This window comes from Rutidosis leptorrhynchoides, chromosome 2 (genome assembly GCF_046630445.1).
Source record: "Rutidosis leptorrhynchoides isolate AG116_Rl617_1_P2 chromosome 2, CSIRO_AGI_Rlap_v1, whole genome shotgun sequence".
NCBI classification, from domain to species: domain Eukaryota; kingdom Viridiplantae; phylum Streptophyta; class Magnoliopsida; order Asterales; family Asteraceae; genus Rutidosis; species Rutidosis leptorrhynchoides.
The window spans coordinates 518672522-518689916 of NC_092334.1; the positions used below are offsets into that span (position 1 = coordinate 518672522).

General features: G+C 36.3%; 1 protein-coding gene and 1 long non-coding RNA gene across 2 annotated transcripts; one reads left to right on the forward strand and one right to left on the reverse strand.

Annotated features, from left to right (window-relative positions):
- The first annotated feature begins 2833 nt into the window (after positions 1-2833).
- LOC139892861 (uncharacterized) lies at positions 2834-6372 on the forward strand. The gene is made up of 4 exons (XR_011774274.1): positions 2834-2966; positions 3091-3174; positions 3847-4013; positions 6273-6372. It is a non-coding gene; the product is annotated as an uncharacterized lncRNA (long non-coding RNA).
- Positions 6373-8521: 2149 nt separating this feature from the next.
- On the reverse strand, positions 8522-9622 carry LOC139889557 (uncharacterized). The gene has a single exon (XM_071872503.1). The coding sequence runs from the start codon at positions 9620-9622 to the stop codon at positions 8522-8524; it is 1101 nt and encodes a 366-aa protein (XP_071728604.1).
- Positions 9623-17395: the final 7773 nt, after the last annotated feature.

The following is a 17395-nucleotide window of genomic DNA, read 5'->3' on the forward strand; positions in this document are numbered from 1 at the left end:
TTAGTCTTCAGGTTATAGACTCGGTAGCCTTTAGACTGTGTGCTGTAGCCCAAGAATATTCCCTTCTCTGATTTTTCTTGGAGCTTGTAACGTTTCTCCTTTGGAATGTGGATGTAGCAAATACACCCAAATACTCGCAGATGTTTTGCTGATGGTTTCCTTCCACTCCATGCCTCAATTGGAGTCTTGTTTTGTATGGCTTTCGTTGGACATCGATTTAATATATATACAGCCGTGTATACAGCTTCAGCCCAGAAACTGTTTGGAAGGCCTTTTTCATGTATCATTGTTTTGGCCATTTCCATTACAGTTCTGTTTTTGCGTTCAGAGACGCCATTTTGTTCAGGGGCATAACCAACAGTAAGTTGGCGTTTAACTCCTTCGTCTTCACAGAATTTGTTAAACTGTGTAGAGGTGTATTCTTTTCCTCTATCACTCCTTAGCGTTTTTATATAATGGCCACTGCTTTTTTCTACGAAGTTCTTAAACTTCTTGAATATCGTAAATACTTCCGATTTTTCACGCATGAAATACACCCACGTCATTCTAGAATAATCATCGATGAAGAGAATAAAGTACCTGTTTTGATTAAGAGACGGGGTCCTCATTGGTCCACAAACGTCAGTGTGCACCAGCTCCAGTATACCTTTCGCTCTCCAAGCTTTATCACGAGGGAAAGGTTTTCGATGTTGCTTGCCCATCATACAGCTTTCACATGTGTCAGTGATCTCTTCTATGTTAGGCAAGTCTCTCATCATATTCTTCTGTTGGAGGATTTTTAGTGCGTGAAAGTTAAAGTGGCCAAATCTTCGATGCCATAGCCATGATTCTTCAACTTGAACTTTCATGGCTGTGTCTTGGATATACTGCCAACGAAGCGGAAAGTTGCGGTTCTCCATTGGCACTTCGGCTATTAATTTATAGTTGTTTTTCTTGTCACGAATAACACATGATTTATCTTCGAAGAGTAAAGAGTATCCGTGCTCCATCATTTGTCCAACACTTAGCAAGTTACTTGCTAAGCTTGGTACTAGAAGAACGTCATTAACAGATCGAGTGCAGTTGTTAGTTTGAACAGTTATTGTACCTTTGCCTTTAGTGTCAACAAGAGCTCCATTCCCAAGTTTGACGCGGGACTTGACGGAGGTGTTGATACTATGAAATAGCTTCTCATCTCCTGTCATGTGATTGCTGCACCCACTGTCGATAAACCAAGTGTCTTCCCTTTGTTCATTCGCAACATGGCAGGCATAGAATAGCTGGTTTTTGTTCTCCGGTATATCTTCATTTTCTTCCGTGAAGTTAGCTCGATGATTTTGTTTTAAACGGCAATCTTTTTCTAGATGCCCAAATCTTTTGCAGTTATTGCATTTTGGTTTCCCTTTGTGAAAACAATCTTTCTCCAAGTGGTTTGTCCTTCTGCAAATACCACATGGAGGGTAGCTTTTTCTTTTCGGATCGAACCCGGTTCTAGGTTTTTCTCCTCCTCTCGAATTTTCTTCGGGATTTCTTTTCCCCCCATTGTTTGATTTTTGAGACCGTAATTTGAGTTTAGACTGAAAGGCACTTTCGAGTGAGTTTTCACTACGCCGACTCAGTCTAGCCTCATATGCTTCAAGAGAGCCAATTAATTCTGGTACCGACAGAGTCTCGATGTCTTTTGACTCTTCGATAGCAGTAATGACATGATCATATTTTTCTGTCATACTGATAAGTATTTTTTCTACGATCCTCTTATCAGTTATGTTATCTCCATAGGCTCTCATTTGATTTACTATTTCTTTAATTCTAGAATAGTAATCTTTTACGGTCTCGGTTTCTTTCATATTTAAATTTTCAAAATCTCGTCTTAAAGTAAGTAGTTTGACGGATCTCACCTTGGCATTTCCTTGAAATTCTTCTTGAAGAATCTTCCACGCCTCTTTCGCTGTCGTAGCTCCCATGATTCGTGGAAAGATGGACGGTGTCAAGGCTTGTTGAATGTAGCCTAGAGCAGCAGCATTTCTGACTACATTTTTGTTGTATTTTTCTTGTTCTTCCGCGGACAGAGTTCCGACGTCTTTCGGAGTTGTAAACCCGACTTCGACAATATCCCACAAGCTTTGTGCTTGAAAATATGTCTTCATTCGGATACTCCAAAAATCGTAGTTATCACCATCAAAGATGGGGACGGGAATATTGTACGCACCGACGGTAGTCATGGTGTATTCGAACGAACGCCCAAAATGGCTCTTGATACCACTTGTTAGAATTAGTTGTAGTGTTTTGATTAATTAGAAGTGTTGATTAGTTTTGAAGTTTGAATGTTTTGAGGTGATGTTTATAAGAGAAATATTGAAGATTTGTTGTTTAGAAAGAAATGATTTTATTGATTTAGAATTGTGTTGTGAATGTGTGTTTTTTTGTTGTTCCATCAAATGCAAGATCATATGCCTATTTATAGGCCTCAAATGTAGATAAAAATATCTAGATTTTTTTGATAGAATTTTCTAGATATTTTTGTTAATGATATCTAGATATTTTTGTTAGAACTATCTAGATAATTTTGTTAATGATATCTAGATATTTTTGATATAAATATCTAGATAATTTTGTAGATAATTCTAGAAATACATTAATATTTTAACAAAATTTAATGACACTGGTGTGAATTTTCGTTTGAAGCTGTTTCTAGGGTAAATTTGTTGTTCTTGGGTGCAGATAATGAATTAAGGGTTATGGGTATGTTTAGGATGCTATCAAAAGTTAAAGATTGTTATTTGAATTTAATTTTTAATGTCCATTAATCTGTTGCAGATCATTCACCACCATAATCTTTTACATCATTTGGAACCTTTTAGCTTTGTGTTTCCATTAGGTTATCACTTTTTTGAAAAATCTTGAGATGTGAGGGCTGTATGAACTCTGTTAAAATCTTGATGATAATACATGATGTAACTAATGCACTTTAAGAGAGACAAATAAAGGTGAGAGAAATTACTAACTCATGCGTGAAGGTTATTGAACGTTTTCCTGTTTTTGATTAACAAAGTTTTAAAATGTATTATCAAGATCTACTGACGATTTATGATGGCTTTGTGTTTCCCACAGGTTTATGTCTGTCAGGGAACAATACGACGACTGAGGCCTGTATGAACCTGTGTTACATGTTTTTGGGCTGTGCAGAAGATGATGGTCAGTCATTTCTCCTTACATATCTATAGGTTATGAAATTCAGTATATTTGGTATGAATCTTAAGTGATTGTTCTAACAAAATGCTAACTACATTATAATCATAATGTAATATATATATATATATATATATATATATATATATATATATATATATATATATATATATATATATATATATATATATATATATATATATATATACTCCGTATTTCTGTATTTGATATTAGTATATAATAATTAGGTATCTATTTAATCATACTAAAAAAGGGAAAGGATAATTTGAATGTATACATACATATAGTTAGTTTGAATGGGATTGATAATTAGACTGCATGTAGTCGTTTGTTTAGTCATTGCCTCTTAGACTTTTAAGTTTTTGTTTTTATTAAAAAAAATCATTAGATTATTTTTCAGTTAAAATCTTGACAAGTTGTTTGAAATTTACTTGAATGACTTTTGATGTATATTTTTTGTGTAATGTCTTCGTTAGGATTGATATGCAAATTGATTTGGTTAATCGTTAGCTTATAGATGTTTAAGCTGCACTAAGGTTGTATGTTTATTCATTCTTATCATATTAGTAGACTACTGGTAGTATTTCGTGAAAATTTTTATGATACACTTTTATATATAGTCACTAATTAATGCCTTGTGACATACCACATGTTCAGTTGAAAGAAGTTTAGCATCCTGGTTCAGGGCCAATTTCCACTTGACGTTCAGGATGTTTATATGGTTACTTTGGATGATGGCGACATGCATTCTCAGCAAGCAAGTTGCTAAAGCTGCCTCTAAAACTTAGTCCTATCTTCTCGAGTTTGTTAGCAAATGTCACGAGGTCTGTATATGCTCTCATTTTTCTTCCTTTGTTTAAAAATTTACATGATCAGATTTACATGTGTCTTTGTTAGATACTATATAATTATTGATTGATTGTTGTAATCTTTAACAAGAATCGAAAACTAAAGATAAGAACAAAAGAAAAGAACACTATGATTAACAACCAAACATCAAAGGACTATATCTTTAATTCTTGTGTTTCTTGCAGCATACATCTACTGCAAATGAGTATATATAAATGGCATGTGACAGGCCTCAAGACTAATCTAGAATTCTCTAGCACTAATTACATATTTGAGACATTCATGCATATTTAATTCTAACACTCCCCTCAAGTTGGAGCATAGATATTGATCCAACTTGTCACAAAACCGAAGAACATGAGCAACCAATTCAGTCTCAACCGGGACGAACAAACAATTATACTTGCTTCACCAGGAGCAACGAAACTCATCTCACCTGGGATGAACAAATAACCGAACTTAGAACACCAAAGACCTCCAACCTCGTCTCGCCGAGTATGACCAAATAATCAAACTCATCTCTCTAGGGATGAACAAATAATCAAACTTGCATGCCTTACTAGGGGCTTCCAAAGTCGTCTAACCAGGGACGATCAAACAAGTGATTTAGTCTCATAAGGGGCTACCATACTAACCGAACTTGTCCCACAAGGGGGCATCCAAATAACCGAACTTGCCTCACAAGGGGCAACCAAACTAACCATGACAACTACCACCAGAATACAATACAGTAACTCTTAAGTTTTCAAAAAAAGGAACAATCACCAAAAATAGAATTTGAAAATTAAAATAGCCATGGACCCAATTGTGAAGAACCTCTCCTTTTATCATGCATAACTAAAGTAATAACCAAAATAACATAACCACATATATGTAGGAGTCTTCTTATTGTTCTGATCGGAGCAAATAAAAAACTCATCAAATCAGAAACAACAGCAGCAAAATACTGTACCCAAATAACTAGAATACAGTAGCAGTGTAAGCCGAATAATTTTCTTGAACCAAACAGATACCTGATAGCAGAACAGCACGGAACAATACCTAAGCAATTTCAGGTATCAAAAACAAAGTACAGAATCGACCAATGCTCATGGTCAAAAATTAAATACGATCTCACCAGAAAAAGAACAGCGGCGGGCGATAGCCCACGCGTCGGCGCGTAAAACTCAGAAGGCGGCACGTGGGGTGGCTTGCGGTGGTCGGAAATTGAATTAACTCACAGGGTTTGCAATTCGGTTTCCATGAATGTCACGGACACGTTCGTAAGATCAAAGGCATAACAACAAACTCGTAATGCCCAAATCAAGTCAAAAACGCTCTCTTCGGGATATCCTCCTCATTAATTCTTAATTGATGATACCCGAATCTCAAATCAATCTTAGAAAAGTAACTTGCACCTTGGAGTTGGTCAAACAAATCGTCAATTCCAGGTAATGCATAACGACTCTTTATAGTCACTTATTTCAACTCCCAGTAGTCAATACACATGCGTAAACTACCATACTTCTTCTTCACAAACAATACCGGTGCTCATCGGGGGCGGATTAATCCTTTGTCCAATAGTTCTTGTAGTTGATTTCTTCCGAGAGTCAACAACATGGTCCAATAAAGCCATACATCCGCTAGACACAAGACGGCTTGAACGAGCATAAGTGCATAGGGATAGAGACCGTCTGTCTTTCTCCTTCAATAACCACTTCTTCCTCACTTGGAGCTTTCGACCGAACAGTATTGTCATTTCCAGAAATGTTGGCTTCATATTGTCTAAGCCAGTCCATTCCTATGACAACATCAAATTCACTCATAGTCATGGTTTTACCATCCGCAATTTTTACTTCTAAGGGGGGACCCAAGACTTGACAACGATTTAATAACAGCTCCTCTTTTATATATATTTTCGCTTTTGGCCTGTCACCTATGTTGCACATGCTATATTTAAGGCTTCCAGAGTATATACAAGAAAAATATATACAGCAACAACAAAACCCAATACCACATGAGTGGTGTATGAGGGAGGTGAGATGCAGACAATTCTTCTTTTATCCGAGAATAAAAACAAGTCATTTTTCCACCCAGAGTGAAACACTCAAAAGTAGAGAAAGTCATCCCTCTCTCTATTCGGCGGATAAAGAGATTGCTTCCGAATGGACCTCTGGCTAATAAGTAGGAAATTTTTTTTTACAAAAATAGTAAAATAAAATATATATTATCTGAAATTTATCCTTCTTATTTAGGTTCCAACCATGTATACGACTATACGAGGCTGATAGGCTATGGATCTAAAGTTACAAGCAACTTTCGCTGCAGCTGGTAGCTAATTTACGTCTAATGGTGATTCACTAATTTTGTGAGTATACTTTGCAAACATGGATTAGAACTGCATATGGCATTAGATTACTCGTTAAAGGAATATATATTTGATGTAGAGGAAGTTGTATATAAGCATCTCGACTCAAAAAAATGCTATTCTATCCGGTTCTGTGACTACACTATTCTGTTCACGAAATTAAATAAATAAATAAACAAACAAATAATAATCTTTTATATAACAATAATAAAGAAGTAAATGCCTTAGTTTTTTAAAATGACAGAAAAGTACCCTTTTTTAGTTGGTATCGACACCTTGAAATTTTCAATATATATGACTACCCTACTGATATTAGCATTTTGGTAAAGTTTGGTACCTTCATCTCTACCTCTGCTAGTAATGCAACAGTGGGAGGCCCAGGTTATTATAAAGAGTGACTCCCAGGTTATTAAATTTGAGTATTTCACCATTTCATTTAATAAGGGAAAACATTAAACATGTAAAAATTGTAAATTGTATTAGATGCTTAAAAATATATGTTTATTATTTATTATTTATCTATATAATGTTCTTTATTATTTATCTATATAATATTAAATACCAAAAATACTTCAACCATACACCGCCTCCTCTGCGTTATTTTCAAAAAATTTGCCTCATCCTTATCCCTCCTTCTCTGCGTTTTTTTGTGCATTTCCAGTGAATTGAACTTAATTAGGGTTAATGTCACACAATGATACACCGTGATCACCTTCGACCGATTCCTAATCCCCACCCTCTCATCGGTCTTTCTCTCGCTGCCGTTTCACATGCATACCAGTTGACGGAGGAATTCCACTTCAACTTTTCATTTACCCAATTAATTGGATCTTTAAATGTTGTGTTATCAATCCAATTCAATGTTATCGTATCAACTTCACATCCCTGGATGCAAGAAAGGTAAATCAAATTTTGAATTCGACCCGTAAATTTTATGTTATGAATCCAAATAGTGAAAGTAGATACCATTTAATAGCATGCAGCTATTAAATTTGAAGAATTAGTTCACATTCCGCATTATCATCATTCATACATGCATATAAATTATTATTACCCGCATTATTGTTATGCACATCAATGAAAAAAGCAAAGTTTATTCCAATGGCACAAACTACTCAGACCCCACCTTGAGAAAAAAAGTTACCTTCATGAAGAAGTAGGAAAGGAAGCAAAGGTGAAGGTGATGATTTGTCGAAGCTGGGATACCCATACCGCTTATGGAAAGTTTTTGAGCACTGACTTCATGGTCTCTGAAGAGAAGGTACAAAACTCCCATTTATATACCACATTATATTTACGCAGTAGATAATCCATGTATAAGTTATGCATTCTTTTATTGTGTTTTTGTCCTCTCCTTCACATGTATAATAATGTGGTGCATAACATGTTATTCAGAGCAATGTGATCCAAATGACTGCGAAAAATAATTTTGCTCATCATTTCATCCCAAGGTTGAAGGAGGGCTGTGTTTACTTGCTCAATCATTTTGAAGTCATGCCCAATCGAGACGAGTATCGTATTTTGAAAGATAACAAACTCATGGTTCAACTACAAGGTTCAACATTCTTGAAAAAACAGGACACATCCGCTTTTATCCGTCATCCCTTTACCTGCATAGAAATTGAAGATTTGGAACCGACTTGTGAAAAATTCTTAGTTGTTATAACTTCATGCACATTTCTTCATTATTTATTATCATTATAATTCCTGCAAGTTATAAAACTCATTTGATGTTTACTCCATAGAGTTGGTTGTGTTATGAACTTCGGTTCACCACAAACTCAGAAAACAGGAGCAACAACCCTCGACTTTGAGCTCACAAATGAAAGGTGTACAATACAATTAGATCTATTGTTGCGTATTGAAAACATTTGCTTACATATTATCTGCTCATGTTTTGCATACTTTTCTTTTGTTAACAAGGGTCGAAAGATCAAAGCCACTCTATGGGGAAACTTGGGCCCCTCTTTTACCTCAAGCCCTTGCCTTATACTCCAACATATTAACGTCCGTTGCCGTCAAAAAGAACTTTTTTTTTTAACGGCAACTGAGATGTATATAAAAAAATAAACGCTCTCTAGCAAGTTGCTATGAGAGAACAAAACAACGACTCCCCAGCATGGCGCTGAAAGAGAATTACAACGGGCTTATTAGCCATGTGTTCCAATTTGAAACCACACGACCTCTATTTTTTAGCCAACGAAAAGCAAAAAATTTAATGACATCAAATAAATTACATCTACTAATAACAATATCATTAAAAACGATGCCGTTCCGATGTCTCCAAATGATCCAAAGGGTTGTGACGATGATAGATTGTATACGAAGCAAGGCAGACGTCGACAAAGAAGCTCCTTCGATCCAAGTTTCCACATCCATCCAACAATTGAACACAGGCAAGTTACAATCTAGCCAAACCCGAATAAGCCGCCAAACATCTAAGGCCACGGTACAACCAAAAAATAAGTGATCGATATTCTCGGAACTCGAGTTGCACATAGGACATGTAGTCGAATCTACCACAATACCTCTCGCGGACAAGTTACATCTAACCGGGAGAGCATCTCGTTTGAATCTCCACCAAAAGATATTAACTTTCTTAGGTAACGACTTTAACCAAGTTGTCCCAATGTGATACGATGGGAGCGTGACCTTATCAATATAACGCCGAGTATTCTTGACCGTGAACAAACCATCACCATCAAGTGAACATTTCCAACAATCTTCTCGATCCGTGAGATGAACCTCTTCGAGTTCGTGTAAAAGAAGCTCGAGACTGGCTGCATTTCTAGACCCGATAGCATCACGAGACCATGACCAAACCCAGTTATCATTGTTCCATTTATCCGCAACTTTGTCCTCCTTATTATTGTCAAGATGATATAATCTCTTAAAACGATCTCGAAGGGGTATCGGCCCGCGCCATGGATCAGTCCAGAAGGTAACGCGTGAACCATTACCTACGTGAAGACCAATATGATTAGGAGGAAGGATATTATCGGCATCCAGTTTAACACAAGTGGCAACGATGTTTGCCCAAGGACTACCCCCAATGGCTTTATCAAATCGATCTCCATGGATAGCCTTTATAACGTCTACCCAAGTGTCATTCTTGCAATTAAAATACCGCCACTTCCATTTAAGAATTAGAGCCAAGTTGAATGCTTTCAAGCTACCAACGTTTAAACCACCTATATCAAAAGAAGAAAGAACATTCTCCCATTTTACCCAAGACATTTTACGTTTATTATTGTTAAAACCCTAAAAGAAATGAGCTCTAGATGCTTCGATTTTATTAACAATCGTAACCGGGCAAACAAAAAGTGACATATAATAAATGCCTATACTCCCCAAAACCGACTTAATGAGAGTGAGCCTACCACCCGAAGAAAGGAGACCCGCTTTCCAAGAAGCAAGCCGATTATTAAATTTATTAACAAGATCATTCCAACTCGAAATAAGCTTCATGTTGGTACCGATGGGAATACCAAGGTATTTAGTTGGAAACGAACCAATTCTACAACCAAATTCATCCGCCCTTGTATTAATGGTTAAGGCCGAAATATTAATTCCGAAGACATGGGATTTTGACACATTAATTTTCAATCCCGAAACCAAATGGAAAACATTGAGCAGGCGGATGATGTTACCAAGTTCACATTCTCTCCATTCCGACATAATGATTACATCGTCGGCATATATAAAGTGAGACAAGTGGAGATCATTAGACCCAATTCGAATACCTCTAATAAAATTAGACTCACAAGCTTTGTTAAAGGCTATATGAAGACCCTCCATGACTATGGTGAACAAGAAAGGACTAAGAGGGTCGCCTTGTCGAAGACCTCTTCTAATGGGAAATTCACATGTCGGACTTCCGTTAACAAGTACGGAAGTTCTTGCCGATTTTAAACAACTCATGATCCAACCACACCATCGGTCCCCGAAACCAAGAGATCTCATCATAAACAATAAAAAATCCCAGTTAACAGAATCGTAAGCTTTTTCAAAGTCGACTTTGAAAAGTAACATTTTGCGCTTATTATTCTCGTGCCATTTGATAATCTCACTTAACATCAATGGGCCATCTAGGATTTGTCTTCCTTCGATAAATGCCGATTGAGAAGGAGAAATGATCTTATCAATGACACCTGCAAGACGATTCGTTAATAACTTCGTGATAATTTTATAAAAAACGCCTATTAATGAAATAGGCCTAAAGTCCGTAACAATAGATGGATTCTTGACTTTAGGGATTAAAGTTAAAAAAGCAGAATTAGCACCCTTTGGCATACGACCCGAGACAAAAAAGGCACGAATATCATTAGACAACTCGATTCCCAAAATATCCCAGAATCGTTTGATAAATTTAAATGAAAAACCGTCTGGACCCGGGGCTTTTGAGCTACCACATTCCCAAACCGCCATCTTTATTTCAGCGTCATCAAAATCTCGTTGTAAGAAACAACTGTCTTCGGCATTCAAAGTGACAGCAGGCGTAATGTTATTGTAAATGACACCCGTGTGTACCTCGTCAAACTTGTGGCTGTAGTAATCAAAAAACCTGTTTTTAACCAAAACCGGGTCGACAACCCAATTCCCATCGATCATTAGCCCTTGAATCGTCTGTTGTTTTCTTTTATGCTTAAGAGAACAATGAAAAAACTTTGAATTCTCATCTCCTTCAATATCCCACTTAATACGAGCTTTTTGTAACGAATCGAGAGCATCAAATTTACAAATATCATCTTTCTGTTGGAAAAGAGCATTGCGAGACTCAATTTGGGCATCTGTTGCTTGCCCCGAATCTATAACCGAATCCAAATCATTGATGCTATCCGTTAAGCTTTTTAACTGGGCCTTTTCATTACATCTAGATTGGGCTATCCAACTTTTTAGATTGCCTTTAAGGATTCGAAGCTTGACTGTAATGTGCGTATTACTTGGAGAGAAAATACCAGCCCATTCGTTTTTGACCATATCATCAAAATTAGGTCTTTCGAACCATGAATCAAAGACTTTGAAGTAAGTGGGTCCATAATCAAAGTAATCTTGAAAAAGTAAAATCGGGGAGTGGTCCGAGTATCCCCTTGGAAGAACGACACCTTTTAGAAAATCACAAGACAAAAGCACGTTATTAGAAACAAAAAATCTGTCAAGTTTACTTAGTTTGTTACCTGCTTTTACACGCCACGTATACCGGAGACCCCCGAGAGATATTTCGTGTAACATGTTGGTGTTAATGAAGTCGTTAAAGTTGGAAGCATCTATCGCACAGAAGTCAGTGCCACTTCTTTCATTTGCTATACGAACCGCGTTCCAATCACCAAGCATGATATACTCGCCGACGTTAATGGCCATAAAATCAGAAAGTTTATTCCACAAATTAAGTTTATCAATTCGACTTTGAGGCGCGTATATATTTACCATGTAAACAACTAAATCTTCCCGAATCCAACGACCTTTGACAATAACATAATTAATATCGCTCCATATCCTTTCTTTAATAAAAACATTTGGATCCCACATGGATATAATACCACCCGAGTGACCCCGAGCCAAAGATAATGCATAATCAAAATGAAAATTACCCCACATTGACTTTAATCGAAACAACTCTAATCTTGTCATTTTTGATTCTTGAAGACCAAGGAATTGAATGTTGTGGAAAGAACATAACTCCTTAATCCATTGACGTTTCTTATAGATTTTTGACCCGCAACTATTAAGAGACATGATCTTCATTGGAAACCGAGATCAACACGTTGTCGTTCCAACAATTGCGTACACTGTTTCAAGTCACAACCAAACATATCACCAATTTCAATGAGCTTTTCTTTATCTAGAGATATGTGAATCTCAGTAGGAACTATTTGAAGTGGAGACGATATTAGCTCAGGAGTACAGCAATTAACTGATGCTACTGAATTAGAACTATCAATAAAAAAATTTGTTTTCGAAAAGCCTGGAGGTGCTGTCTTTGAAGAGCTTTCTTGTTGAATAGGCTTCGTTTCTGGGACTGAATTTACATCAGTAAAAGAATTAGCATCCTTTTCACTTGCTTTGTTCTCATTACTACTATCACTTAGTGAACCTGACCCAATATCAACCCCTTCAAACTCATCTAACGGGTCTGCCTCAGATTCGGAGGATGAACTTGAATCACCTTCGATATCACTGCTATCATTCATCGATTCATTGCTGTCAGAATTATCACCATTAATGGTTTTTTCAAGGTCATAACACCACGTCCCAACTTCATGAAAGTTCACAATAACATCTTTACCATTAACCGAGATAGTTTCAGAGAAATTAATGGTTTCTTTAGATTGAGTGGCAACGCAAACACGTGCAATCGCAAGCGGCAGCTTACTACGACGTTCAAAAAATAGGAACTTACCAACGAGTGACGCAACTTTAATGCTAGCCTTGGAACCCCAGGCACACGTAGGAAGTCCCGAAATATCAACCCATATAATACGTTCATCAACCGCAAAGTCATCATGACCATCGATTACGGTTGAAAACAAAGATCCAAGGTTATCGTTGCCTTTGAAAGCTAAACAAGAGAAAAGTGTCTTAAACTTACACCATATCCAATGTCCTCCAATGTATTGGATTTGGATATCACTAAAACCTTCAGCATGACACAGATTATAGATTGAAGATAAAGTAGCTAAGTCTTTAAGCTTAGCCATGACAATGAAGTTCTCCGGTTTGACTGCTACCAAATCTACATCTTCGATTACAAACTTGGTTTTCTTGTTAACAGAAGTACCTGAAAGTTTATCAGTGTATGAGCCTGTTCCCGGAGGTACATATGATTTCTCAACGTTGTTAACCACCGGGACATTTACCGCCTTCTGTTTAATCTTGTATGTCTGATTTACTGGAACTGTAGTGTTTTTCGATTGAGATTCCACCTTATTAACTTTCGCTGCCTCAACATAAACGTGGTATGAACCCATCCAAATGTCAGCTAGTCGATTCTCCATTTCAATGATGTTCTTAACACCCCTGTAATGAACAAAAGCGAATCTTTTACCTGATTTGGCTTTTTTGTTGGCGATGAAAACATCACACAGATATCCATATCGAACAAACACGTCCCACAAGTCTTGTTTATTGGCATGATCAGGAAAATTAGTAACAAAAAATGATTCGTCCTTGTTATCCATTTTCTGCCCGATCGGAATATCAATCTTGCGATACACCGGTTTCGATTGACGTTTAGCCTTGGTAACCCACCCATTGTTGAGTGGTAAGTTTCGTAGTTTTTTAACCATCGTTGTGGCGTTTGTAGCCACCGGAAATAGCCGGAAATTGGGTGGTTGAGTGATGGTTAATGGTGGAACACGGTGGAAATTTTTAAAAAGGTGGAAAGTGTTCAAATTAAAGTGATGGTTAGTGGGTTTACATCGGGATACGAGTTGAGAGATAGTGGGTTTTTGAAGCTCGTTTTACTTATGCCGTCAAAAAGAACTACACCGGTACGCTACACTGATACTCACGTTCTGTTTTATGTTACGAATAATCAGTTTTGGCCTATTTTACTTTTCATGGGCACTTTCCATCTCTAGCTCATCATCCACTCTCATTATGAATGACGCTCAAATGCCTACCCTTCATGACTTCATAGAGAAAATAAGGTTTGACACCCATTCATATAGACCCATAATATTTACATAATGCATATTACCGTGTTACGAAAATACAAATGTCATGTTTTTTGTTGTGGCATGATATTACCTAAGGACCTGGAAGATTCTTCTCTAGGATGGCAGCTTTCGCCACCCAAGGAAGGTACCGTTGCTGAACTCCTTACTATGGTACGCAAAGGGAAGAACAACCGTAAGTGTACCCAGTCAACTCATGTGATGCAATCCCTTTTACAACTTCAATTAACAAGATGTGTTCAAATGTAAAGTGGGGATTACAAACATCCGTACGAAAAACAATTGGTATTATAATTGTTGCAGCATTTATAATGCAAAGAAGGGCATGTCAAAGAAGTTTAGGCAATATTGGTGCGACTCGTGTGAAGCAAATGTGCCAGAACCAATCACAAGGTATTTAGTACACGAACGTCCCACTAACAACGGTTATCAAACAATACTTTTACTTTGGTAGCAGCCCAACTTTCAGTTTCACTTTGACAGGTTCAGGATTCAGTGCGATGTCAAGGACGAGTCAGCGGAAGTTGTTGTTGTCAGTTTGACGAAACCACAGAGTAGTTAACCAATACCACAACAAAATGTCTGTCAATTGAGCTGGATGAGGTTAGCTTCCACTTTTAAATAATGTACGCGCATTGACTACTGACTGACTTGCACCTCTATATATACATAAATAACGTGCAACACTGTTTTGTCAAACGCACTAGCCAACCTGCTCAACACCACACAAGTCCTCCTGTTAAAGACAAACTCCTACGAACATGGTCCCTAATGAAAGCTTTAACTGTATCAAACTGTATACAGAAGAATGCGTTCTAGAGAACCCCCCCCCCCTGAAATGTCCCGTTCTTATTAATTAAAAACGTTCCATATTAATTGATTTTGTTGCGAGGTTTTGACCTCTATATGAGACGTTTTTCAAAGACTACATTCATTTTAAAACAAACCATAACCTTTATTTCATCAATAAAGGTTTAAAAAGCTTTACGTAGATTATCAAATAATGATAATCTAAAATATCCTGTTTACACACGACCATTACATAATGGTTTACAATACAAATATGTTACAACAAAATAAGTTTCTTGAATGCAGTTTTTACACAATATCATACAAGCATGGACTCCAAATCTCGTCCTTATTTAAGTATGCGATAGCGGAAGCTCTTAATAATCACCTGAGAATAAACATGCTTAAAACGTCAACAAAAATGTTGGTGAGTTATAGGTTTAACCTATATATATCAAATCATAATAATAGACCACAAGATTTCATATTTCAATACACATCCCATACATAGAGATAAAAATCATTCATATGGTGAACACCTGGTAACCGACATTAACAAGATGCATATATAAGAATATCCCCATCATTCCGGGACACCCTTCGGATATGATATAAATTTCGAAGTACTAAAGCATCCGGTACTTTGGATGGGGTTTGTTAGGCCCAATAGATCTATCTTTAGGATTCGCGTCAATTAGGGTGTCTGTTCCCTAATTCTTAGATTACCAGACTTAATAAAAAGGGGCATATTCGATTTCGATAATTCAACCATAGAATGTAGTTTCACGTACTTGTGTCTATTTTGTAAATCATTTATAAAACCTGCATGTATTCTCATCCCAAAAATATTAGATTTTAAAAGTGGGACTATAACTCACTTTCACAGATTTTTACTTCGTCAGGAAGTAAGACTTGGCCACTGGTTGATTCACGAACCTATAACAATATATACATATATATCAAAGTATGTTCAAAATATATTTACAACACTTTTAATATATTTTGATGTTTTAAGTTTATTAAGTCAGCTGTCCTCGTTAGTAACCTACAACTAGTTGTCCATAGTTAGATGTACAGAAATAAATCGATAAATATTATCTTGAATCAATCCACGACCCAGTGTATACGTATCTCAGTATTGATCACAACTCAAACTATATATATTTTGGAATCAACCTCAACCCTGTATAGCTAACTCCAACATTCACATATAGAGTGTCTATGGTTGTTCCGAAATATATATAGATGTGTCGACATGATAGGTCAAAACATTGTATACGTGTCTATGGTATCTCAAGATTACATAATATACAATACAAGTTGATTAAGTTATGGTTGGAATAGATTTGTTACCAATTTTCACGTAGCTAAAATGAGAAAAATTATCCAATCTTGTTTTACCCATAACTTCTTCATTTTAAATCTGTTTTGAGTGAATCAATTTGCTATGGTTTCATATTGAACTCTATTTTATGAATCTAAACAGAAAAAGTATAGGTTTATAGTCGAAAAAATAAGTTACAAGTCATTTTTGTAAAGGTAGTCATTTCAGTCGAAAGAACGACGTCTAGATGACCATTTTAGAAAACATACTTCCACTTTGAGTTTAACCATAATTTTTGGATATAGTTTCATGTTCATAATAAAAATCATTTTCTCAGAATAACAACTTTTAAATCAAAGTTTATCATAGTTTTTAATTAACTAACCCAAAACAGCCCGCGGTGTTACTACGACGGCGTAAATCCGGTTTTACGGTGTTTTTCGTGTTTCCAGGTTTTAAATCATTAAGTTAGCATATCATATAGATATAGAACATGTGTTTAGTTGATTTTAAAAGTCAAGTTAGAAGGATTAACTTTTGTTTGCGAACAAGTTTAGAATTAACTAAACTATGTTCTAGTGATTACAAGTTTAAACCTTCGAATAAGATAGCTTTATATGTATGAATCGAATGATGTTATGAACATCATTACTACCTTAAGTTCCTTGGATAAACCTACTAGAAAAGAGAAAAATGGATCTAGCTTCAACGGATCCTTGGATGGCTCGAAGTTCTTGAAGCAGAATCATGACACGAAAACAAGTTCAAGTAAGATCATCACTTGAAATAAGATTGTTATAGTTATAGAAATTGAACCAAAGTTTGAATATGATTATTACCTTGTATTAGAATGATAACCTACTGTAAGAAACAAAGATTTCTTGAGGTTGGATGATCACCTTACAAGATTGGAAGTGAGCTAGCAAACTTGAAAGTATTCTTGATTTTATGTAACTAGAACTTGTAGAATTTATGAAGAACACTTAGAACTTGAAGATAGAACTTGGGAGAGATCAATTAGATGAAGAAAATTGAAGAATGAAAGTGTTTGTAGGTGTTTTTGGTCGTTGGTGTATGGATTAGATATAAAGGATATGTAATTTTGTTTTCATGTAAATAAGTCATGAATGATTACTCATATTTTTGTAATTTTATGAGATATTTCATGCTAGTTGCCAAATGATGGTTCCCACATGTGTTAGGTGACTCACATGGGCTGCT

Coding starts and splice junctions, on each gene's coding strand:
- LOC139889557 (XM_071872503.1), bottom strand. CDS start 9,622: ATGTCTTGGGTAAAATGGGAGAATGTTCTTTCTTCTTTTGATATAGGT.